Here is a 26,869-nt window from a genome sequence, read left to right on the forward strand (position 1 = left end):
AATCTTTCATAATAATTTTAATATTTCTTTAAATTGGATATTAACAATCATTTAAAATATATATAAACATTATTCAGCCGTCACTTATGAATTATAGATAAATGAATGCTATATTTGGTATTAAATTCTGTTTGTTCTCAACGAGAGGTCATTATAAATTATGCAAATATCATTAAAATAATTATTCTATGAAAATGGGATGTTTTGGAGCCTTTAAAGAGGATGACAAAGATGAAAAAGAGCAGAAAGAAACAAATAAAAAAATAGAGAAGCAACTACAAAAGGATAAACAGATTTACAGGGCTACACATAGATTGTTGTTATTAGGTAATTATTATTGATCATTTGACTAATACATTATTATTTATTTAACAATTTTTATTTATTTGTAAAATATGTATATGTTAAGCCTAATAAAAGAATATTTACATTTCTGTAACTGCATGATTGTTAGGTTTAAATCATTAATTAAATAATTTCTCTTTTTAAAAAATCATCATTTGATCTCAATATTATAATATATAATTTGGCTCTCATCAAATATTACAATCCCATAACTAATTACTATTTATTTATATGCTAAATATTTAATAATTTGGCATATTATATTTTATGCTTAATCTAATAAAAATAATAAATATTTTTACACTGAGGGGGGAGGGGTAATTACATTATTTATTGATCATTTAAAACACATGAAATTAGTTGGATTAAATATTAATTATGTAAGTTCAAGCATAGAATTATTAATAATTAATAGATGACTATTAAATTCTATATCTAGATATGTCAAGGACATGTGGTGAGGATTGATCAAAATAAAGATAGTCAAGGCAGCATTTTTAAAATCTACTTTTTGTTTTTACAAATTACCATTATAATCAGAGATTGATACTCCAACTCAATACCTTAAGGTATTGGTCTTAACCACTATTTAGAGGTTGGCCTCAACTGGCCCATTAGAATATTTTATCTGGTTCTTGTGGCCAACTTGGTCCATGGCAGATAAAGTATAGTTTATACAAGTTGTATGCCTCGGTCTGTATTAGTTTTCACTTAGAAAACATTATTTTATTAATTGCTTTTGAAAAATTTTCAAAACTTTAGCCCAGCCTATTATTAGTGTACAAAAATTTAAAGTAAATTTGCAAAAATATTTAGCAAATAAAAATTTATAGACAAATGAAATAAAGATTAGCATGATCTAAAGTGCCAAAAGTAGTGTTGTTAAATGGCTCATTTTGAGGAGATTTTTAAAAATGGCTAACTCAATATTTCACCTAGAATAGTATTACGCAAGCCTGAAGATTTTGTTTTTAGAAAGAACAAGGTTTGGAAATCTATTAGCGAAATCTCTAGGCCTAGGCAATATTTTTCTGGCTAAAATATTTAGTTAGTTGTTTTTAAAAATCGGCTCAAAATGAGCCGTTTAACAACACTACCCAAAAGCAGAGTTTGATGATTCCATCTTAAAAGATTTTTTATGCATGAAAATAACAAAAGATTTACTTATCATTTTAAGTAATTTGATCCAAAAAAATTTTTTTTTTAAAGAATCTCCAAAAACCTTGCTTATAGGCTAAGCCATGCATAAAGATTTTATATGGGGGAAAAAAAATTATAGCTAAGTCTGGGCCAAAATCTTGTAAGACCTTTTTTCTTCATAAAATTATTCTGGACTTGACAACTATTACAACATTATTTTATGGTGAGGTAAGTTAAAAATATTATGTGCTAACCTGAAAACATTTTATTGGTGGTGCTGGCCATATCAATCTTTAGCGTAATCTGTCTTGTTTTTTTTATTCGTGGATTTAGTCAGATGGATGATCAACACAAAAAATCATTGATGATAATAATCGTGAGAAAATAAAAGAATCAATAACAATTCTGAAGATATTTAATTTTATTTGATATTGGTCAATAAAGTAAATCATTTTATTATTTCAAAATAAAAATAGAACTCATTTTGCTTGACAGTTTAATGTTGGTTCTTTTATTATTTTTAGAAACAAAAAAAGGAAATGTTCATAGCAATGATTGTTTCTCTGCAGGGTTGCCAGGCCTACCAAATTGACTAGTAGACTACCACAATTTTTTTTAAAAGCCAAAATATACCATACACTACTACCACATTTTATAATTTCCAAAATATACCACAAAAACTCTCACAAAATTTCCCACATTGGAAATTAAATTATTTTCAAAAATCATGTTTTTGAAAATTTTTATATAAAATATTTTATATTTGAAAAAAGAAATTTCAATTACCTCTTTATATTGAATCCCCTCATCTTAAATTTGTTATATTTTATCTGATAATCAATAAAAGGACAGGAGTTTTTATAATTAACAACAGCTCTACCATATTAGCGAATTTATATAAATTTTAAACTTTTTTAACCCCCCCCCCCCCGCCCTTATATTTTTATAAATATTTGGAAAATAAATAAAAAGCTAGTGTGATTTAGGCCAGAAATTAGACTTTTTAACCTGGCCAGAGGTCAGAAAAACTAATATGGGGATGAAGCCTCCTAAAAATTTCCCGAAAACGTACTACAGTTGAATAATTTTACCTGGCAACCCATCTGACCCCTTCTAGAAATGCTGTGTTATTAAAACGGCCCGATTTTTAAATAAACTAACCTAATATTTTAGCCAAAATATATTACGGCATCATGGAAATTTTGCTCATAGATGGCAGAAAGGTTTGTGCCTTTAAGAGCAAAATTTCGAGGCTTGTGTTATATTTATTTGGTTAGAATATTGGATTAGCCGTTTTCAAAAATCGAATTAGGATTTACTGAAGTCATATATTGTAAGAAGAAAAGTTAAATAGTTATTCTACCCCCCCCCCCCCCCCCTATCCCCCCCCCCCCCCCACATCCCCCACACACACTTTAACGACATTAGATGAAATTCGAATTATATATTTCGCAATTTTCTACGAAAAACAAGTCTCTTCCAAAACTAAAAAAAAACATTATTTTTGCCGATATTTTAGTTTATGAAAAAAAAATTTGTTACTATTTTTAGCTACACCATAAATTTCCAAAAAAAAACAATATTTTTTTTGTTTATTTTATTTTATTTTTTTGTCTTTCTCTTTTAAATCCCTATGCAATGAAACCTGCGTAAGATGACCACATCACTCAAGGGCGTTTATTATTTTTTTAAAAATTAAAGAGGGGGGCAGGAGGGGGCATGGTTAATACGTATAACATGCCATTTTGAAAGGGGAGGAAGGGCCTAACCTTGAAAAGGTTTATATAATTTTATTTTTTTATTTTTTTTGAATAAGATGAAAGCAATTTTAATATATATTAATTAGCGAGCTTGAGAAAGAAAAGTATTTGATCCCTTTTGTGCTATTGAATTGATATAGTTTGTTTAAAAAAAATAAAATAAAGACAATGAAGTTTCATATTACGCACAAATTGAGAGTTTTAAACGCTGCATTGCAAACGCAAATAATGCATGCACATTGGTAAAATTGCCTTTTGGCAGAGTTGTTAAGGATACATTTTTTTCAAAAACACCAAAATTGAGAAGTGGGAGCGGGAGCTAGCTCCCTTTAGGGCTGGAGTGGAGGAGCGCCGCTCCACCGCTCCTTTAAATTTAATGTATAAATTAAATTATAAAATTTAATAAAAATGAAATTTTATTTTATTTAAATTTATCCATTATTAAATGTTTAGCCGAGTTTTATATTGGTTTTTCATCAAATCATTTTAAATATTAAACATCAAGTTTTTCCTTTTTATATTGAAATTTTTTTGGAAAATCTTGTACATTTTATAGATATATAACAAAAAATAGTTTTCGATATTATGGATTTAGAGATCATAGATGAAGAAATCATCGAATTTACATTTCCAATATACAAAAAATATTTTAAACTTCTATAAGATGTTAATCCAAATGATCAAACAAATTTAAGGGCAAAATGCCTTTTGTGTTTAAATCAAACTATTTGATTTTAAAAGTGAGCAGCTTCAATCTAAAAAAGAATCTAAAAGTAAAAAAATCTTTCTTTTAAATACAAAATGATTTAGAACATTTTTTAGGATTCCATGAAATTGATCATCAGGAAGAATATATATTGGACAAATATTTTTTAAATAATGATACCAAAATTACTATTCTTGAGAAATTTCCTTAATTAAAAAATATCTTTATAAAATACAATACCTCGCTTCCCTCTATGCTCCAAAGGAGCGCCCATTTAGTATTGCAAAAGAGGTCTTAGGGGAGAGGCGTGGATGTTTGTTAGATTCTAATTTAGAAAATTTATTACTTTTAAAAGCTAATAAAAGGTTATAAATATTTTGATAGATCATTTAATATAAATAAAGTTTTGATAAAAAAATATGATTTTGTTTCATATACCTTCTAAAAAATGAAAATCAAAGGAGCGGTTATGGAGTGGCACTCCATTACTTGGAACGGGAGCTAGCTCCTTTTAAAAATGTAGGAGCGGGAGCTAGCTCCTCTTGAGAAGGTAGGAGCGGGAGCAGGAGCTAGCTACTTTTAAAAAGGAGCGTTAACAACTCTGCCTTTTGGCGTTAGCAACCATTTTAAAAAAAACGCAAACACGTTTGCTTTTTTTGATACCATTTTTTTATTCCTTATTTTTAATATCTAATACCTAAAAATATAACTTAATTAACTTTTAAAATATAATATTTATAAATTCATGAAATAAAAAAGGTAGACGATATTAGAATGATTAAAATATCGAATCGACTATATTAATCAAAATGGCAACCTCAGTCTTTGTGCGTTACTGGCCAAACGCAAAAATGCAATTTGTGCCAAATAAAACAAAATGTTAAGTAAGGCCCATAAAAATATGAATCGAATAATAGTATCATTCGTATTCGATTCGGATTTTTGGACCGAATAATTGGCTTCGAAATCGGAAGGAATGGAAAAAACCCGCCACGAGAAATATTGCAAATAGTTTGAATAATATTTTATATTATTTGTATCTATAACTGAGTTAATTACTCCATTTTTAACCAATTCGCTCTTATCTTATCGGGGGCTTTTTTTCTTCATAGGAAACATAAATTATATAGCGCAGCTTAGTTAGCGGATTTTCTTCTGCGGGCACCTTAAGATTAAGATTTTTAGTCATTTCTCAACTATGCTGACTATCTAGTATGACTAAGAGGGTACCCACTCCCCAATGGATTTTAATAACCCGATTCGTGCCCACTCTATTAGAGGGCCCTTATCCAATGTTCTCAATACATTATTATTTACGGAAAGCAAATCGGATTTGGATTAGATATCTGCAAATGGCAAAATTTTAAAGGTTCGGCCCGGTTTAATAAATCTTGTTCCTGTCCGTGTTTTTTTAATTTAAGGCCTAACCCGATATTTATGCAGTTGAACACCATATTAAATAACTATTTATTGGGTAGTGGTTAAATTAAAAACGATAATTTTTGGATTTTATATCACTTCTATCAAATATCAGAATTCATCAATAGGCTTAATTACATTACATAACTATGATTTGACCATGTTTTAAGAGCAAAAGATTTAAATTAGGGTTATATTTTTGATCACGCCCTCCCATTATATAGTCTTTCGCGGTCTCACTCCAAGTTAACTTTTTCTGTGCCTCCATCCTGGTTTTTCGACCGTATTAAGAAATTACAAATATTTTATTTGAAGGATTATTTAAAAACACTATTTTTTTTTATTTAAAAGGATAGATAAATATATATTCAAAATTCAAATATTCTAATGATTATTTTGCCGAGCCCGGCCCGTTACTTTTTTTTGCCTGGCCCGTTCCAAATAATTTTCTTTCCTGCGTTACCCGACACGAGTGCGGGGCAAGACCTTGCCGACATCAAATTTTAATATAGGATTGAATTGGCGAAGTGGGACTTTTATTTTTGACTAAATTAAAATTATTTGTTCGGTAGGCCTATTTTACGATCGGGTGTGGCGAAGCATTCGCCGGTAACGAAAGATAAGAAATCCATATATTTGAAGAGATAAACATGCATCTATTTTTTTTTACAATAGTCCATAATTAGCAAGGATTAGGATTCAGTCATTAAAAAAAGAATCTTTTAAAAACTAATTAAGCAGTTTTTTTTTATTTAAAATTATATTGAACAGCTAAACAGGATTCATTATTATATAATATAAGCTTCCTTAATGGGATTTTTTAGGAATCTTAGTTTTACTGGGATTCTTATTTTAGTCACTTCGGTATGACTAAAATATGCTACCCCGAAAACTACGCATTCCCTATTATATAAACGCAAATTTAAAAATATTAATATTAGAATTGTGTTTAACGGATCGAGTTAATTTAGAAAATGGAAAGGATTTCAGTAGGCTACCGCTAAAATAAACATTTCCGACAAAGCTCAACGTATTCTCTATAATTTTGTGTATTTTTGTTTAAAAAAATGAACGCAAAATCATGTTTAGCTTTTCGGGGGGATTCGGAAAATGGTATTTCTCGGTTTCAGCTACGGGTTGGTTTTCATAGTTTGTTTCATGGTTTGATTCGGTTTTTGCAATCGGTCTTCAATCTAGACCGAAACGGAAAAAAGACATATTCTTTTTATAATTATTAAATAAAACATAAACAATTCAATGAACTTCGGTTCCCTTGTAAACTATGGTTTTTTATCCAGTTTGGTGACTTAGTAGCCAGACATGGCCTTGTTAAAGGGTTCACATTTTAAAAAACGGCTCGACCAATATTTTGGCCAAAAAAATATTTCGCAAGCTTGGAAATTTTGCTCGCAGATGGCAGAAATATTTGGGGATTTCGCTCATAGATGGCAGAAAGATTTGGACATCTACTAACGAAATCTCGAGTCATGCGTATTAATATTTTGGCTAAAATTTTAATTTAAAATTGGCAAAATTGAGCCGTTTAACAAAATTAGCTAGACGGATACAATGTATCACGTGTATTTGGAAAAATGGAATATTTTTAAATATATAAACTTAATGTTAAAGGTTGCTATATTCTTATTATTCGATTACAACCTTATTACCATAGGCGTCACTCTTTCTTTTTTTCCATGTGGGAGGAAGGGGCTTAAAAGCTTATTTTTTGAGCATCGATTTACCAAATATTTTTTTGATGTTTAATTTAATCTCTTTTACGTTCCTTGTTCGTCTTTTTTTTTTCTTTTTAGAATTCTGTTCTAAATAGCTTTCTAAATTGTATTTTATTTTTTTTAAGTTATACCTTTAAGCGTATTTTATGGATATCGATTCTTATATCAAAAACTATATATAGAATGTCCTATCTGTTTTTCTTATTAGAACGCTTTATTCAGGATTAATATTAATTCAAAAAAATTAAGACGAGATATGACGCAAAAGCAAAAGAATGTTTTTGGGTTATTGGCTCTTAAAAACTTCTTATTTCTCTTATCGATTTGATAGGTTTATTATTAAATCAATATTTTTTTGAAAAATAAATTTGATTTATTTTTCTTTCGATTTTTGAATTCACACCTTTTTCTTTCTTTCATTTTTATTTATAGATTTATTTATAATAATAAAAATCAATGCCATTTCAATTCAATAATTATTATATTTTCAAAAAAGTTTTGAATTTATTACCTTTAATTTTAAGCAAAACAATAATAAATAAGAAATGTTATAATGGCGGGGGAGGGGGGTAGACATTTTTTAAAAATGATCTGCTAATGGCTGTTTATAAAAAAACCCATATAACCTTTTAAGGATAAATAAAATAAAATACGGCTTTAAATGGGTTCGAGTCCGCTTATTAAGAATCGACCCGGCCGGCAAAAAGATTTTCGGACCGGGCAGGATAATCTTTACAAATTTATTTTACGGGTCGGGCCGAATAACCCTTTTCAAAAATTTAAGCGGACTGAATCTAGCTGACCCACACCCAGCTCTAATATATAATAATTATTTGCCATGAATTTAGAAAAATATGATATTTAGTTTAACCTATCACAGCTTTACCTATATACCATAAATATCATTTATAATCAAAATAAATTTTCTCGTAATGTCGTTACGACAAAATATCTAAAAAAAATTTTTGAAGTAGTCCTACGATACCTTTTACATAATGAAAGATGGAGCTTTTTGGGGGGTTTATTTGGCGATATTCCTAGTCACGAGTGTTTCAAATTTTAGTAGCTAAGCTTCTGGCACATTCTATTAGGTTGGGAGTTAAAGCAAATAGGACACGATCTTATTTAGCAACCAGTTTTTTGATATATTTCATATCAATTTTTTTTGAGTAGCCAGTGTAAGACATTGATTAAAAATGATTAGCTTACGGGTTATCAAGCGACAACGAGCATAACAATAGAGAACTAAATTATTAGAGCTAATATTTGATTTCTCCAAAAACATACACACTACTGATATACCATTCGAGATCCACGAAAGAAAAAAATAAATAACATTTCATAGTACAAAATAATAACAACTTTTTTTTACTTATCATTATTATTTATTAATAAAATCAATATCGTGAACGTGATTTATTCATTCATGTATAAAAAAATGTTTTTTTTAGTGGAAGGAAATGTTTCCCATTTTTTGGTCAAATTTGGTTCTCAATATTATATTATATTATATAAGGCTGCACAATTTTTCTGCCAATATTAAAATGGCCTGGTTATAAATGTGTATATTTCGAAATTGGCACAAAGATTGACAGATTGTACCAAAAAAACAATTCTTTTTAAGTTCTCGTATAATATTATCTTGTGATACAAAAGATCACATGTCCTGATGCACTGTTTTAGTAACTGGTGATCGAAAGGATCGAACCCGGATTTTGCTATGCCTCAGTCCAAATAACAAATTTTTTCGAGTTAGAATAACTATTCAAAAAAAATCGATGCTGTTTTATAAGGATAAATTTAGCCATGTATTACGTGAAATAGATCCTAGCTTTAAGCGCAGATTTTTTTTTACTAAACATCGCCTGACTAAATATGGCGATTCGATTCTTTCTGGAAAATTCACAAATTCGCGTTGCAACATTCCAGCTTTTATTTTTCCTACAAAAGATATTTAATTTCACATTAAAATCTGATGGCATCGGTTTATGCCATTTCTCTCTTATAGCGCAACCTAATTGTGGCGTTTGCGTTTGGTAATGCAAAACGCAAACAATTGCATTTCGTATCGTGCACAACCTTTAAACAAACTTTGTGCAAGTTGCTTCCCCCGCCCCATAACCTTTTTAACCCGGGTCAGGCCATATGGTTATGTCACATGGGCCATCTCTATCCCTTACTTAATTTGACGTAGAAAAAAAAGTCTCACTGTTAGATTGTCGTTTACATCTTGAATTTTTATATTTTTTTACAGGAGCGGGAGAATCCGGAAAAAGTACGATCGTAAAACAGATGCGAATTTTGCACGTAGACGGTTTCGACGCAGAGTAACGAATATGATTTTTTTCTTCTATATAATTATTGTTAAATTAAGAGTGTCATCGTTAATTATTCACCCCCTAAATTATCGTTTGAATCGAATATTGGGGTGACTTATTTCCGTTGTTTATATATTTACATTTCTAGGTTTTATTAAAAATAGGAATATATACGTTTCTGTCTTTACCTGTCAGTGATTAGACTCCATACTGAAATATTATAAAAAAGGATTTCACGATTTTAACCAAGGCCTGATGTCGGTTAGTGGAGATGTCATTTATTAGATGTGAGAAAAGGTCATTTGTACCGTTGTTAAACGGCTCGATTTGAACCGATTTTTAAAGATGGCTACTGTTTTACCCAGAAAATTACTATGCAAATCTGAGGATTTTGCTCTTAGATGGTACAAAGATTTGGGCATCTAATAGCTAAATCTCGAGGTTTCGGAAATATTTTTCTGGCTAAAATATTGAGCTAGCCTCTTAAAAATCGACTCAAATCAAGACATCTAATTAGTCTGTGTTGCTTAGGGTTTCGATCTAAAAGTAAATTTAAAGACTTCACAATTTTTTAAAGATTAGAAGAAGCCCTAGACATCATTATTCCTAAATGCGAAATTCTTTACTATGACTTAGTTTTTAAAAAAAATAAAATAAATATCCTTATATACAAATTTTTTTTTTTACTTTGGAGTGGTTTAAGGACCCGATCTTGCGGGTTCGAATCCTGCTCAAACCAGTTTTTTTTAAGATTCAGAAGTTAACCTTCGTGAATAGATAAGGGTTAGAGTTAAAGAGGTAACATTGATATCGGGTTCCATTATTTTTACAAAAATGAGCCTTGTTTGGTAAATTGCTATATAATCGCTGACGTATTTTATTACCCACAAAATTCAGTATGCGTATTTATCGATGTGATATACGTTAATATTAATATGCAGAGTTGTTAAAAGATACTTTTTAAATAGATCTAGATACAGATACAACGTCTAAAATAATATCTAGATACAGATTATTTAATCAAAAATCTATCTAGATACAGATACCACATTTTAATATCTAGATACAGGATCTAGATACTTGTATCTAGATCCTTTAACAACTCTGTTAATATGCATATTTTAATTTTTTAACTAACAAATGTATACTTAGATAAGGTGGGAGGGGGTTCTTATAATAAATAGATTGTTTATATATCAGGGCTTCGAACCGAAACCGGAATGGATCTTTTTGAACCGAATCGTTATAAAAAATATTGAAAGAGCGAACTGAACTGTTATAACTGGTTCATTACGGTTTTTAAAAATAATTAATTTTTAAATTATTAACCTAAATTTGAAATTTTAATTTTCCTTGGGGGGCAATTTTTAATTGGTGATTTCTTTTTTAAGTTAAAATTATTTTACAATTACATCGCCATCATCTTTATATCAATGAATACCAAGTTTATTGTTTTTACTTAATAAAACTCAATTTAATATGGATAAGGCAAATTACTAGTTGATAAGATAAGAAATAATCTTCATGTTAAATTAATTAGTAAAAATATAAATTAAGAGGATTTTTCTCTAAGATAAATATATATATGGTTTATGATTAATTTTTTTTAAAAATTAAATTTATAAAAACCGGAACGAACCGAAATTAACCATTATAAATTATAAACTGAATCGATTAAAATTTCTTCAAAAAAAAATCCATAACAACACCTTTATAAAATTTTAAACTAACGAAATGAACCGAACCGCTATACTTAACGGTTCTAAGCCCTCTGTATAAATATGCCATTCTTTCTTTCATTTCTTTTGGGGTCTTGGTACACCGCGCAAGACTTGTTTTCTGTTTTATTCCGATTGTCATTCTTATAGACGTTGTTAAGATTCATAAACCGTAATCGTCCCGGTATTGTGACCCTTATCCAATCCGCTTACCCACACCATCTTATAGGGGGAGAGGGTAAATCCCTTTAAAAAAAACAGTATTCGAAATTCTTTATCTGCTCATTTTCTAACCAATACGTCAAAAATTTAACAATTACTTTTGTAAGATTATGATCCCTGATCTAAAATTCCTAACATCATAGCCTCGTTTGAGGATCTAAATTTATATAAATTATAATTATTTTGTTTAAAAAAACAAAATTTTTAGAGGTCTTAATTAATGAAGAATTTTAAAAATAAGTTGTTGAAATTTTTTATTTATTTATAGTTAAGCGGATCTTACGTTATTACTAAAAATAACTGAAAATAACAGCTGATTTCATTATTTTCGATACGGTGTTTATATTTTAAAGCAATATCAAAATGTTTAAAAGACGAATTTAGGATTTTATCTATATTTAATAAATTTTTTGGTGTATCACCGGCTGAGTACTATAGTGTTCCATATCCACCTATCGTTTTTTTATAAGAATTTTTGAACGCTATATAACAATTATTTATTTTTTTAAAAAAAATATTGCTATTTCAGTTTCAAGTTCCTCGAAAAAAATAAAACCTAATCAACATTTTTTTTGGCAGTTTTGTACACTTGACCTGTCAAATAGTAAATTTTATAAAGGCTAGTTTTTATTATTAGATCACTCCAATATTATAACGATTTACATTTGCGGTAAAATGGACTGTTTTTTTTTTAAATTTAAGCGTTAAATCAATTGGAGTGAACATACTTAGTACCACCGTTTTTTGATTGGTGCTAATAAACTTAAAAACTTCGGTCCACATTTTATTAAAGTCATACTGTAAATATGTGACTTGATAAACGACGACCAATGTTTTGATGAAACACAAAAAATTGTCTTGGGTTTTGTTAAAAAAAGTGGGTGTATTGTATATTATAGGAATAGTTGAGTATAGTTTATAAATATATCAGATTTTTAAGCCAAAATTAGCTATTTATCGACCATTAAAATTTAATTCCTGCCATTTTAAAAAGGATCGAAAGAAACTGTAATTTTATTAAAATAATTTCTGAACCTGATATTAAAAGGTTAAATTGGGTGGTAACTAGTGTTTGATAAATATTTCGGTTTTAAAAAAAACGATTAATCCGATATTTTAGCCGCAAGAATATTACGCCAGCCTGAAGATTTTGCTCATAGTTGATAGAAAGGTTTGGACATTTGTTAACTAAATCTCGAGGTTTGCGTTAATATTATTTTTGGCTAAAATATTAAATCAAAATGTGCTAAATCGAGCCGTTTAACGACACTAGTGGCATCGCTCTGAGCTGAAGTGGATTGCGTTTTCCCTTTTCAAAATTCATTTATATATCGACCTCTAATTAAACACTTTGATCTATCCCTTCGCATGCCAACAATCGCTTAAATTTGAGGGAGGGATTAATTTTTGGCGGGTTTTTATTAAGACATCTTTCTGTATAAAAAAAATATTAAATTTATAGAGAAAAGAAGGAAAAGGTCGAAGACATCCGACGAAATATCAAAGACGCCATAGTGGTAAAATATATATTTTTTTTTATTGAAAAACAAAAGGATTTATTTTTACTTTTTTTCTCCAATTTAACAGTAGCATTTTTTTGACTAACCGAAAGGATTATTATAGTTATTCTCGCAAAATTTATATTTATAATCCTCCTTCTCGCTTTCCATATTATAACCCCCCCCCCCTCCCTTACGCTGCATTTATAGTAAACGCGATTCGCTCAGGAAAATCACAGCAATGAGCGGTTTTCGCGGCATCATTTTGCATGATATTTAAAAATTATTACTTATCATTGGCTTGCTTTTGTAAATTACATAGCGAAAAATTTGGCATCATATGAGCGAATCTCGCTTACTATAAATTCAGCCCTTTACCTCTTATTTAAAATAGGGATGTACCGATATTATTTTTATCGGATGGGGCCGATTTTTTATCGGTTTTTAAATATCGGTCATCGGCCGATATTATAATACCGATTAGATCCGATAAAAATAGGGTCTTATTTTAGTTTTTTTTTTTGTAAAAATTATTAATATTTAAGAAAACATGTTTATGTATTAAGTTAAAAACATTCTTATATAATTGAGGTGGAAATTTTTTTTTTTTTAAATAAAATAATCGAAATTGTTAAAAATTTAATAAAATATTTAATTCACATTTTTGAAAGGACGGCCTACAATTTTAAAACTTAATAAATAATTTTTAATCTAACAATTTATATTGATTCATGAACAGAACTAGGTGGGAACCAATGACATATAATAATACCTAGACTGACTATGCATTCATAATAATGCATTTGAAAGCTTCGCAGAATGCAAATCAGCTAGACTCGCCAATTTAGTAACCCATATAGTAATCATTCTCATGTTAAAAACTATTAAATTGATAACTTGCTTCCTTATTATCTCGATGATCAGGCAATTCTTTAATAAAGTTTGCGTCAGACATAGGAACAAATTGGCCTTTCGTTTAAAATTTTTAATAATGTACGGGTAATCAAAATGGTGTCCCCAGCTGTTTTCATTGGCGTACACTTTTAATGAATGCATCGTCAAACCCTGCCCGTGTAAACGGGCTAGGCCGTATTTCATTTTTTTAAATATACCCGGGCCGGGCCTTATATTTTAAAACCAAATCGCCATTATTAACTTAAAAAAATTAAAAATAAATATATTTAAAAAAAAATCCGGAATGTACAAATGACATCTCTGCAGGTCTCTGTAAAATATAAATGATTTATCAATATTTACATACTTTTACATTGACAAATATAACATAAATAAATAAGCCTCAAATGGTAAATTTAAATGACTGACTGATATGTTATGTTATATATTTTTTTAAAAAAATTAAAATGTATGTTAAATACGTGTAACAAACAAAATCATTGATATCGGATCAGTAATCGGCCGATATCAATTTAATATCGGTGATATCATATCGGATCGGCCTCCGAAAAATAGTATCTTCACACCCCTAATTCAAAAATTGGAGATGCTTTATGTATTCTTCCACTATGCGATAATGTGTTAAGATTCAACTGTCTAAGTTGCATCTTTACTCTCCCCTCATTCACAGTTACCGCTAATTCGTGGCGAAATATAAATATGCTTTATTTTTTGTATTCTTTGCCGCTAATTCTCGATAACTGTGAATGAAGGGTAATATAATTTACTATCGCTATACAAAGATCTTTTTTGCTCAAACAACAGCTTTGGGCCGAGTGAATTTTCAACTGCTCACTGACGATGGCGTTACTTTTTTTAAGGGGAAAAGGTGACGCCCATTCGTTACTATTTTTCTGAATAGTAACGTAACTCCCATTCGTTATTAATTTTCTTTGGTAGGGAGGGGGTGGGGGTAACGAGAGTTAATAACGTTTCTTTTTTCTTCTTTTGAAAATAAATGAAAGGATAAATAAAGTTTTAATTTTTTAAAGTAAAGCACTAATTAATTTATATTATGGATCACGTGATGTCAATTAATATGGGAATTGGTTCACCATTTTTTATTTTAAATAATTCCATTTAGACTATTACCTCCGCGATGAACGTTATCACGCCTCCCGTGGCCATAGCCAATCCGGAAAACGTGCCTAAGCTAAAATTTGTGCAGGATGCGGCAAGTCAAGCCGAATTCAATTATTCCAACGTTTAATTTTTTATTTATTTTTTTCTCATCCCACTAAAATTATGTCCTTTTTAACATACAGTAAAACTTGTCAAATTTGTGCTCTTGATCATTTGGGCAAATCCCTAATTTGAAAACAAAAAAATTTTTGGGAGCCAATCAAATTCTCATTAACGACTAACTGTGCTAAAATTAGAGGGAAATATAATTTCCAACAAAATTGTTACGGCGTATAAAATAACAATATCAATTTATACAAATTTATCATTAAGCATATTATTAACAATAGCCAATGAAATAAAGTTTATCAATACCTCAACATATCCCACTTATTAAGACGGCGTTATCCCCAATTTTTTGCGTCTCTACCTTACTATTTCCCTGAGTGCCTTGGCGCTGTTCACGTAAATTTAAATCCTTTATTTAGTGAATGCCGTTTCTGTGTCACACTGCTTATATTGATGACCGGCTTGTTTGGTCGTATTTGGTTCCAACGCTCCCTTATCTTTTTCATCTTTGCTGAAGGGTTTCAATTTTCTCATTATCATATTCGTCTTTCTGATTGCTTCGGTGTCCCTTATTCGTTTTCTCCTTGTCCTTTTAGAGAGTTAAAATCGTTTACTTTGTTTTAGTTATGTTGCTCTCATTTTATTCAGCTACACTTTTGTACTTGCCCGCTATCCCTTTCAGCTTAGTCGCTATGAGTTGCAAACGAGGGGAGGGCTTATGGCGAATCTGGTCCTCATCACCTCGAGAAGAGGCGGCTCCTTCCAAGCCTTGCGAAATGGGTACTGTGTGGAGTTGCTTGATTTTGTCAGTGTGATGCTCGATTTCTTCCTCTAAACGATTGGGGATAATGCAAAGTCTTAAAAGGTGGGACATGTTGAGGTATTGATAAACCTCAACATGCCGTAATTATCGTAAATATTAGTAAACCTGGTGGATAATATAATTTTTATTTATTTAATTGTTTATAATACGTTTAATGATTAATTTGTATAAATTGATGTTATCATTTTATATACCTTAAGTAACAATTTTGTTCAATAAAACTTGGTTTAAAATTTATTAGTATGAAAAGATAACTTTTTCGGCGGCCAAGACGAGTCTTAAACTCGCGACCTTCGCGTTATCAGCACGATTATTCCTTCCGGCACAATGTACTAATGTGTTTGAGGCTGTTGGATTAAGATTTAGACCTAAGATCAAGCAAGGTGGTATTTGCCCTTGCAAATCTCTTAATATTCATATACTCATCTCCACACGGATGTTCAAACCTGCCCATACTAACCTATCTTCTCTCCTAACAACGAGCCACATACCTTTTGTCACTTTTATGCAGGTAAAGTATTTTCGACTAATCAGACACAACGGTTTTGTCTATCATTCATGGATTCATAAATCTAAACATCATTCCATACACGTAACATATCTTCTAAAGTCATTCATTCTTTTTGGTACTCAATTCAAAGATACACATGAATTTATAGCAAACGCCTGCAAGCTTAGGTCTCTCCAGTAGAAATAGTAGATTAATCACATTTGGCTATGCGCTTTTGCAAAACACGCGCTTCCATTTAGATTCGGCATGTTACCCTTCTGCATCCGGGATATGAATGATAGACAAGTGGGTTGTGTCTGATTGGTCGAAAATATCTTACCTGCATAAGAGTGAAGAAAAGGTATGTGGCTTGTTCTTAGGAGAGAAGATCAGATCCGTTAGGGCAAGTGACTTTAGTAACAAAATAAGGAGGAGATAGGGTTTGTATAGAGTTGGACGAATACATGAATAGATTTGAGAGGGCAAAGGCCATCTCCTTGTATGAGGGCTTTTTTTGAGGTCTAAATCTTGATCCCGAGTCTCAAACCAACCAGGAAGGGATTTAATAACTACATTTTTTCTTAACTTGCGTCGTAATGAAACATTGAAAAAATATTTTTGCCTAGTACCTTGTACTGATATTTTTAAAAAGGGTAAATTAATACGATATTTTAACGAATTGTGGCGATCGTGATGATAATAAGATATTCTAAATAAATTTCAAGGACCACCATTTTCATGGCTATATGATAAATCAATATATGTAAAAAAGATATTTTAAATTGGTCTAATTTTGACCAATGACGATTTCGAAAACTTCAAAAGAAAAGAACACTTTTTTTATTTAAGAAACTTCACTTCAAATTAGCAATTAATATTTTTTTATGTAAAGGTGAAAGGTAATTCTTTTTGATTTTTCCAGGGTTTTGAACCTAAGAGTTCAAGAAATTTAAAGGTATATTTAGTAGGAATTTTGATGACAGAACCTAATCAAAACTGATTTTCTGAAAGGGGTCTGAATTTGCCCTTGGTCCATATTACCCCAGGTTTGGTGGGTGCCTATATATTGGCTTCTGCTTGGTCTGTAGTCTCATAATAACCAAACAATTATAAATTTCTGAACCATAATTTGGGGGCACAATCTTGAATTTTTCAGGCTAAGTATGGGGATTCGGAGACTTCCATTTTCAGTTTATTTAATGCGGACAGTGATTTTCTTTTTAAATTTGAGTATAAAAATATATAATTTTACCTGAATGCATTCCATGGATAAAAAAAATTCGTGGCGGTATCGACTGGTATTTATGGGGTAGGTAAATATAAATCAGCTCGGCCCAAATTGTTCGTAGAGATTTTTGAGATTGGCCCAGCCCGTAATATGATTTAGTCCAAGTTACCCCGGCCGGTCCTAAGATCTTGTTACCAAGACCTTTGGACTGGGCCTTGCAGACTTACTCGGTCAGATTCCATTTTGAAATCTAAAAATCCATCTATACGTATTCCCCATACGTTACGACGTGTTATATTATAGAATCTTTATTCACCCTATCAAATGAACTTTAGCTCAATATTTCCAAGGTTATGCCATAATTTATTATGATACGTGAATAAAAAAAATATATACAAACTTAGGAATTTTACGACGCAACAAAGTCGCTATGGGCGGACGCCGGAGTTCAAGCATGTTTCGAACGCTCCAACGAATACCAACTCATCGACTCCGCGAAATAGTTTTTTTTATATAAAATTCTTCCCCCCCCCCTCTCCTTTATTCTAATACTACGAACAATAACGCAAATGCATAATTTAATAATAATATGAATTGAGTATTTCTGGAGCCCTTTGTCGAAGAGGTAATTATTAATCCTCCACCCCAGAGTTAGATCGCTCGAGATTTAGATGTCAAACAATAACCTCCTCCCCCCCCCCTTCCAATAATTATATGCAGGGCTCGACCCCACCCTACCTCCCTGAGGTCTTAATTTACCTTGGTCTTAGGTGAGCCTAATTTTTGAAAATAATTTTTTGTTCGGGGCTATGACAAATTTTTTTTATGGTATTTAGGCTCGATTTAGATCTCAAACCCCTAACGCCTTTAAATTTTTAGTAATCCATTCTAACTCATAAATCTTGATGTCCCACCAATATCTCCTCTTGTTTTTTTAAAAAAATGGAGTCGTAAAGATTTCTTAATTTCAAGTTAAAACATTCCCTTTTTTTAAACTTTATAATTGAAGAATATAAGATTTTAAAAGAAAAACCTAGCTAGTTTAAAGTTTATTAAGAAAGGGGATTGATTAAAAATTATTATGCGAATTATGATTATGTTAGGTAAGGCTAGGTGATTCATTCATATTAAATTATTTATATTAAATATTCTTTAGCTTTTTAGATCGCATCGATATGGTTCGTAAAAGTGACTATACACCGTCTGAACAAGTAATTAATTATTGTTTCATTTTTTTTAAAATTAGGGATATATAAAGTAAAACTGTTATTTTTTTAATGGGAATTGATTCGTAGAAGTAATTTTTAAAAAATAGGGGATAAAAATCAACTTATTTTCTATAAAAACTCTATTTTTCCTTCATCCTTACTACTAGCCAGTATCCTACACTCTAGCAGGAGGGATCGACCACCCTGAAAAATTGAAAAATTCCCTAAAGTATCAAAATATCTTCTAAATAATTAAAAAAAGGTCATTTGAACCCCTTGTGATTGTGAGGGCTAATAATACAACTGACATTGGGAAACGTATCTTTCTAGGACTGCACCGATTTTTTGCCGATATTATAATGTCGGACTGTTTATAAATATGTCTAAATTTCGAAATTGGCACAAGATTAATAGATATTTTTTTAATACGTAACCATCATCTTGGAATGTTAATAACACTTTAAAAACCTTATGTTATCAAATAAAAATATGAAAATATTTCAAGGATGGATTGTTAGCGGCAAATAAGATCGGCCTATTGTTTCTGACCTGCAAAACCGATCTAATTTTGGACAAATTTTAAATCGTTCGATTAAAACCTCTTCCTTAAATTTTTTTTTGTTTTTATAACAAGTTGTGATGTTAATAATATCTATATTCCAAGATGTATTTTGCATAAATTAGCTGCCAATATTCTTGCCAATTCTTTGACACCCACATTTATATAATTAGGTCATTTCAATATAGTTAAAAAATGTCGGTGCAACCCTATATCTTTCCTTAAAAAAATTAAACATATGATAACTTAATCTCATCTGTTTTTTGTAGATCCAGCTAGTTACGGAATCAGGCTAAAAAAATTTAAGGAGCTCCATTCTACTTATTTTTATTAATTTATGAAACCGGATAGACCTATGCGCTGACCGAATACCGGCCGCCTATATTTTTGATCACGCCGAGACAACGCCGTTTATGAAAATCACGCCGGCGCATAATTTTTTTTTTGATAATTTTTATATTTTTTACATTTTCATTTTAATGATTGGTCAATATCACCTATTGTAATTGTATAATGTCATCAGAGAAAGTGCATAAATACAAAAGATCTAACATCTGGTACACTAAAACATATTTAAAAGAAGCGAGAATAACGTATAATAAAAACCCACTAGAATGGTGGAAACTACACGGAGATCGTTTTCCCGTTTCAAAAAGGCGATTCCCGTGATCATAATGACATACGTGCCAACTCAAATGATAGTTATAAAATTAAATGTTCAAACCAGATGGCATAGTTTTTTAATTATGCTCGAAAGCATATCTGGAGCTAATAGAATAATTATTAAATTGGATAACATTATTTCAAACTATTAATCGGACTTGTAAAGGGACTATTAATCTTTCAAAAAACAGTTGACACGTTCTAGCTTCACAAAAAGGAAGCCTACATTGAACTTGACATTACTTTTCATAAGTGAAATGGGAAGCGCATTTAATAGTAAATGATAATGATAGCTAGGAAATCATTTCACTTATGGAAAGTATGTTTTAAAAAAAATTTGCGTTACTATTTTCCTGTTCGCGATCTGCAAGTTAATTATGCAAGCATTTTAATTTTTTATTTTAATTATCTAGATGTTTACTTCTTTTCTAGATCTAAGATATCAAAAATTAGATTAGTAATTATAGAGATTGAAAAGCGAGAGGAAACAAATATAAATTATTTGACAAAGTTAGCAAATAAACATTCTACGACAAGCACAAATTACCATTCAAATTTAAACAAAAGGCATCATTCTTAGGACATGGATTGTATAAAATAGAGGATCAAACTTTCGAATCTTCTCACCCTACCCAAAAAATTCTTTGATTTACGTTAAATTCAAGGAGAATATCCTTGTGGACAAATTTAAATAAAATTATTTTCATACAATAACTATAAAATTATAAAAATTGAGTTTAAATTTATAATTCTTTTTCTTTTCAATAAAGATCTAAAAAATGTACCGATATTTCTGTAGTGTATATATTAATTTAGTTCAGCATTTCTTAAAAATAATGCAATTACCTATTTAAAAATTTATATCGGAGGAGCGCCGATTTACTCCTGCTATGTTTAAGGTAGCTAAAATCCGGCGCACTATCAGCCGCCGATTAGGTTTTTAAAACTCGCTTAGGTTTGTCGATGGTATCCTCGGGGCGCAGGTCTAGAACCGGATAACAATTGCCATTTTTGTAGGATCATCAATTTTGCAGAAAATCGAGATGAACATTTATCAAATTTAAATGAGTCTATCTGAAATAAGCTTTAAAAAAATTGGCGTCTTTATTATTTTTAATATTTAAAATCAAAATTGAAATAAATCAAATTAGGACATTCTTAGATGCCGTGTCATAACATCCGGGATATACGAAACTAAATTTCAAGTTGATCGGGTCAATTTCCAGTACGAATCTTGGATCATTTTATATATATTTTTTTTCATACTCAAAGAGAAAGATGGGTAATACATCAAATTAGAAGGAATAGGAGGGAGTAGTGTTTTTAAATGTACTCGATTTTTGAGGAAAAAAAACGGCTAACCCAATATTTTATGCGAAACTTATTACGCGAGCCTAGAGATTTTGCTCGTAGATATCAGAAAGGTAAGGACATCTTATTAACAAAATCTCGAGGCTCGCGTATATTCAATAGGCTAACATTTTTGTTTAAAATTGGCTAAATAGAGCTATTTAAAGAACACTAGAAAGAAGAAACAATCTTAATTGATGATTCGTGAGAGGTTTATCTCATTTATGAACCAATATCTCTAATCCTACAAATGTTGAACTTGAAACAAAAAATAATGACGAATCAACTTAGGAACAGAAATTTAAAATAAATTTTTTTTTTATATACCGGAAATAATTGCGTATTTGTTTTTATTAAAGCATGTTCGACGTGGGCGGTCAGCGTGATGAACGTCGAAAATGGATTCAATGCTTCAACGACGTTACGGCCATCATATACGTGACGGAATGTTCGAGTTACAACATGGTCCTTAGGGAAGACCCCAATCAAAATAGGTTGAGGGAAAGTCTCGACCTTTTCAAGACCATTTGGAATAATCGGTTTTTTTAGAAATATTTATTTACCCCCCCCCCCCCCTTTCCAATATTTCGCCAATTAGTGTTCTTTATTCATTTTTTTTCGTATTTAGATGGGAGGAGATCACGCCATAATAATGAAAATAAAGGATTATTCAAAATTATATTTTTAGTATTTTTATTGATAAGGAATAATACAGTACTGAGGCCGTGTTCTGGGTCGACTTAATACTAAATTGCTAAAAAATCAAAAGAAAGCCACCAAATACTTAAAACAAACCAAAATAGGGTGTCCTAGTTCCAAAAACCTTTTTAAACCTCTAATAAAAAAGCTATTAAGTATGGCAAATTAAGTCGACCCATGACAGTGCCTGAAGGATTGATTTATGGAGAAAATAAAATACATTTTGCAACAAAAAAAATAAGTAGATTTAGAAAACTATTATAACTTTCGACGATTTGTAAATCGCATCCAATTATTACTCAATATAAATCATTAAAAAAAATATATATACTAAATTGAAATTGTTTTTTATACTAAAAATTAAATGTTCTATCTACCCTGCATTTACAGTTGGCGCGGATTTCGTATAATTCGCGCTAAACTATGAATGAGAGGTTATAGGGAAAATTTTTCTTAATTTTTTTTAAAGAATTAAATATCAAATTATTCATTCATTCACCAGGATTTATATTTATTTTTTTACGAATAAGTTGGTTGAGAACCATTAGCGTTATTCTATTCCTCAATAAACAAGACCTTTTGGCCGAAAAAATTTTAGCTGGGAAATCCAAGTTGGAAGAATACTTTCCCGATTTCGCTACTTATCAAACACCGCCCGATGGTTTATTTTGACATTTTTATATAATTGTTTATACCAGGAAGATTTTAGAACATTTATTTAAGAAAGTATTAAGAAAATAAATTGGATTATTTTTTTTAAAATTGCATATTTTTTTAAAATTATTCTTAATTTGTTAATACATGTTTTTTTTTTAAAAAACTACCTATTTTAGAGGAGACTGTAAGAGTACCTATCCCGGGTTTGTAATCCCCCCCCCCCCAATTTTTTTTATCTGATTATAATTTTAAATAGCTGTTTCTAGATAGTTGATTCTTTAGATTTTATTTAAAAAAATATTAGGAATAAATATTCCCTCAAACGCATTTTTTAAATATTAAAAATCTATAATTTTCGATAACAAAGCAGGCTTCTTTTCTAAAAAGAATTCAGAAATTGAGAACAAAATTTAAGTCAAGCTAATACGCAGTTAATTTATGTATAATTGATATGAGTATCGCATAGAATATATTATAACTATTATTTAAATATTCAAATTGGCTCATTTGAGATGATCAATTTAATTTCTACGCATTTCAAATTTGTTTAAGAAAATAAATTTAAAATTATAAAATGGAAAATGATGCTATAAAAGATTAATTTATTTATTTTCGAAATAAATGATTTATTTGTAGCAATCGCGGAACCCCGCGAAAATCAACTCGTGACTCGAGCCAAATATTTTATTCGGGACGAATTCTTAGTGAGTATTATTTTCATTTAAAATTATTTGGACGAAATACAAGGCATCTTGTAAAAATGGCCAGTACCGCTTATTTATTTATATTTTTATAAATATCACATAAAATTATTTGAATTTGCTTGTTATTTTTTGTAAATTGTCTAGATAGAAATACCTAATAAATATTGGATTTAAGATACCGATGCGAAATACAATTTATTTAAAAAAAAAATTGACATAATGTCACACCCTAAATTTTATGGAGGCTATATTATTTATTTTTTTTAAATGACTAAAAAAACACTTTTTATTCATTTAATTTTAATAATTTAATTATATAGATAAAATAGACAATTTATTTCTCAACTTTCAATTTTTATCTTACTTTTTATTTTATAGCATTCATTTTACGTGAATCTTTTAATATTCATAAAAAAAATAAATCAAGACAACCTCTATAAATTAAATAATACGATTTTACTATAATTCTAAATATATTAAAGGCGAATGAAATTTAATAATATATGTTTAGATTTTTACCGAGAATCTATGAGCTTTTTGGCAAGCTATCTTTTAACATTATGAGTATGGTCTTAGCAATAATCTAAATTTTAAATGATTATAAAGGAGGTGATGGGAATGAAAAAAATGATATTTTTACCTTGATTTGGGCCCATTATCAAGATTACATTATAGAACAGGAAACAGAATTATTAAAAATTTTATTTATAATACTCTAAAGCTATAAAGGGCAATTTATTATATTTAAAAAAAATGTGCTATTCGCTAAGTAATCTAAGAACCATCGATTGATTCACGTTAAAATAAGCGGCAAAATAGAATTTAATTAATTTTTATTATATGTATAATAAAGAAAATAAGCACGTCTAGCGGGGACGGAAAACATTATTGCTACCCTCATTTCACGTGCGCCGTCGACACCGAAAACATACGAAGGGTCTTCAACGACTGTCGTGACATCATCCAACGAATGCATTTAAGACAATACGAACTCTTGTGAAATTATTTTCAAAATGGCTTCCTCACAATACCACACCCCTTAAATTAAGGGCGTACAAGTTATTCATCTCAATCACCCAATACCTCCTCTTCAAAACTACATGCCTAAAAAATTCCTTTTGATTTAAGACATAAATTTGGACAATGTCAAATTATTTTTTAAAAAATAGGCCTGCCAATCACAAATATTTCTAACTAATAGGAAAATATATTTCTAAAAAGATACATTAAGGATACGTTATAACCATAACTTTTCTCGTAACTTAAATGTAAAGCAGTGATGAGATTCTCGTTAGCATTTTAGCTTAAAAAGATTTGTTATTTTTCCAAATTATTGCGCTTTATTTTTGTACCAAGTTGCCCCCGTTTGCACATAACTTTCTTTAAATTTTGACAAACTTTCTTGTCCATAAAATTGAAATATAGATTCATGAATCTTCCTTACCATAAATGTATATTTTCTTGCCTATAGTTTTTGAATGTATATTATATAAAAAAATTTATTTTTAAAAGTATTAGCATTTTATGGAGCTGTTTATATTACCGCTTTTATTTTTCTTTTTTGAAAATAAAAATTTTGAAAAAAACAACATTTTAATGTAATCGCGACAACCTATCCCTTAAAACTATTCAAAAAAAAAATTTTTTTTTTGTGAAATACATTTGATAAATAATATTATAATATGCAACCCTTAGACCTATTCCGACAGTAATTAGACTTCTTTTATTTTGTTAATTATTTATATCTAAAATGTGATGGATGGATGATATTCAGTCAATCCCATTCTTTATTAATTTGCCCATTCTACAAATCATGTCAATTATTTTCATTAATATACTCTCCCCCCCCCCTTTGTTAAGCCTTTTTTTAAAAAAATATTCTTATAATATAATATTTATTATTGTTTTTTTCCTCATATAAATGGCGCTTACCATTAAAAAGATGTTATTTTTCCTCCTCCCAACAAATATGATCGATATTATACACATCCTTTTTTAAAAAAAAAATTATAATTTATTTAAAACGAAAATTAATTTTCAGTATTTTGACTTAATCAATGCCCTTTTTAAAAAATTACGATTTTTTTTAAAGGTAATTTGAGTTAACGTTTTGCGAACCTTATTATCAATTTTTGGCAAATTTTACGAGGGGTGGGGGGAGGGTAGGGCGTTATTGATTAAGTTAAAATGCGATATATATTATTATATGAATATCATTCTGTAAATATTAATAAAAATCATCGACAGAAAAAAAGAATAATAATTAATTCATTCATATAATAAAATAAATAGTATTTCTAAACGCACAATTTTGAGATTTAAAATCTCTTATAAAGGGGCATATTATGTAATGATGGATGGCGTGGTGTTTAAATATTAAAATTGTTGAGATTGTGTAAGTGATATAAATAAAAATTTATATATATTAGTAGTCAACAACGTTTATCGTAGGAGGTTTTGCGAAAAGCGAATAAGGGCCCAAAAAAAACAAAGTACAAACAATATAAAGGGAAAAACTAAAATAAAAGAATTAAACAAAATAAAAAGGAAACAAAAGTAAAAACTATAATTTATATTGATTTGAACTGAAAAAAAATAAATATAAATCTTCTTTAAAATAGTGGTGGCCAAGACAGTTTTCTAATTCAATAAAAGTTAACCTTTCTGTTGTATTAAATAATCCATGTACATTTCAATTAATAAGTTCGTTAATAGTTGTATTAAAAATGAGTTAAGTCATATTTCAATTAGAAAAGTTATTAAGAGTTATATTTTAAGAATAAGTAATGAAACTGTGGGTACCGTACCGTATTAAATTAGTAAATTCCACGAAAAGCAGTTGTATATATGTATTGTCGGATTGTCACCTATATTAAAATCTTTTAACCCTACAGATAGTTAAGATCTTCATTTTGTAAGTGATAAATTTTTTATAAGCAAAAATATAGATATTAAAATTTGCAAAATACTGGGAAATACAATATAATATTTTTTGGGCTTTAGTAATATGGATATGCAGTTTAATTTGGGGTACAAGAATGAGAAAGGATCAGAGCGTAGAAATAAAGGCGCAGACTTAGACTACTGAGAATAGGGACGAAGATGTGTAAGGGTTTTCGATTCAGTAGTTCATTAAGGGGTGGACGGATAGTGGTGTAAGTAAATACGTATATAATTCTGCTACACAAAATTTTAATATTCAAACATTGAGAACGTATAGATGAGCCAAGTTAGAACTCTATTGCCTTTCGTTGTATATTAAGGATTCGAATTGTAACATTACTATCATTGGCTCTTTAGCATCTTGCGTATAAAATTATCGAAATCAACATTTTTAAGTGAGCCGATTGTACATCAAATTTTTTTCGCTATTGTATTCTCAAAATTTTTGTTTTACATAACAGTAATTGTTTATTATTGAAATAAAAGATATAATAAAATATTTTTTTATTTTATATAAAATTTATATAAAAATAAAGATGT

The 26,869-nt window shown here is 29.6% G+C and overlaps 1 protein-coding gene across 1 annotated transcript; it reads left to right on the forward strand.

Moving 5' to 3' along the window:
• Positions 1 to 7: 7 nt before the first annotated feature.
• LOC135925447 (guanine nucleotide-binding protein G(s) subunit alpha-like) lies at positions 8 to 25,537 on the forward strand. The gene is made up of 11 exons (XM_065460771.1): positions 8 to 327; positions 9,358 to 9,430; positions 12,824 to 12,878; positions 14,899 to 15,018; positions 17,951 to 18,048; positions 18,703 to 18,757; positions 21,128 to 21,201; positions 21,686 to 21,865; positions 22,556 to 22,686; positions 23,319 to 23,386; positions 24,240 to 25,537. The coding sequence occupies exons 1-11, from the start codon at positions 189 to 191 to the stop codon at positions 24,384 to 24,386; spliced, it is 1,140 nt and encodes a 379-aa protein (XP_065316843.1). The 5' UTR covers positions 8 to 188; the 3' UTR covers positions 24,387 to 25,537.
• The last annotated feature ends 1,332 nt before the right edge of the window (positions 25,538 to 26,869 follow it).

This window comes from Gordionus sp. m RMFG-2023, chromosome 2 (assembly GCF_954871325.1).
Source record: "Gordionus sp. m RMFG-2023 chromosome 2, tfGorSpeb1-WG-v2, whole genome shotgun sequence".
Taxonomy (NCBI): domain Eukaryota; kingdom Metazoa; phylum Nematomorpha; class Gordioida; order Chordodea; family Parachordodidae; genus Gordionus; species Gordionus sp. m RMFG-2023.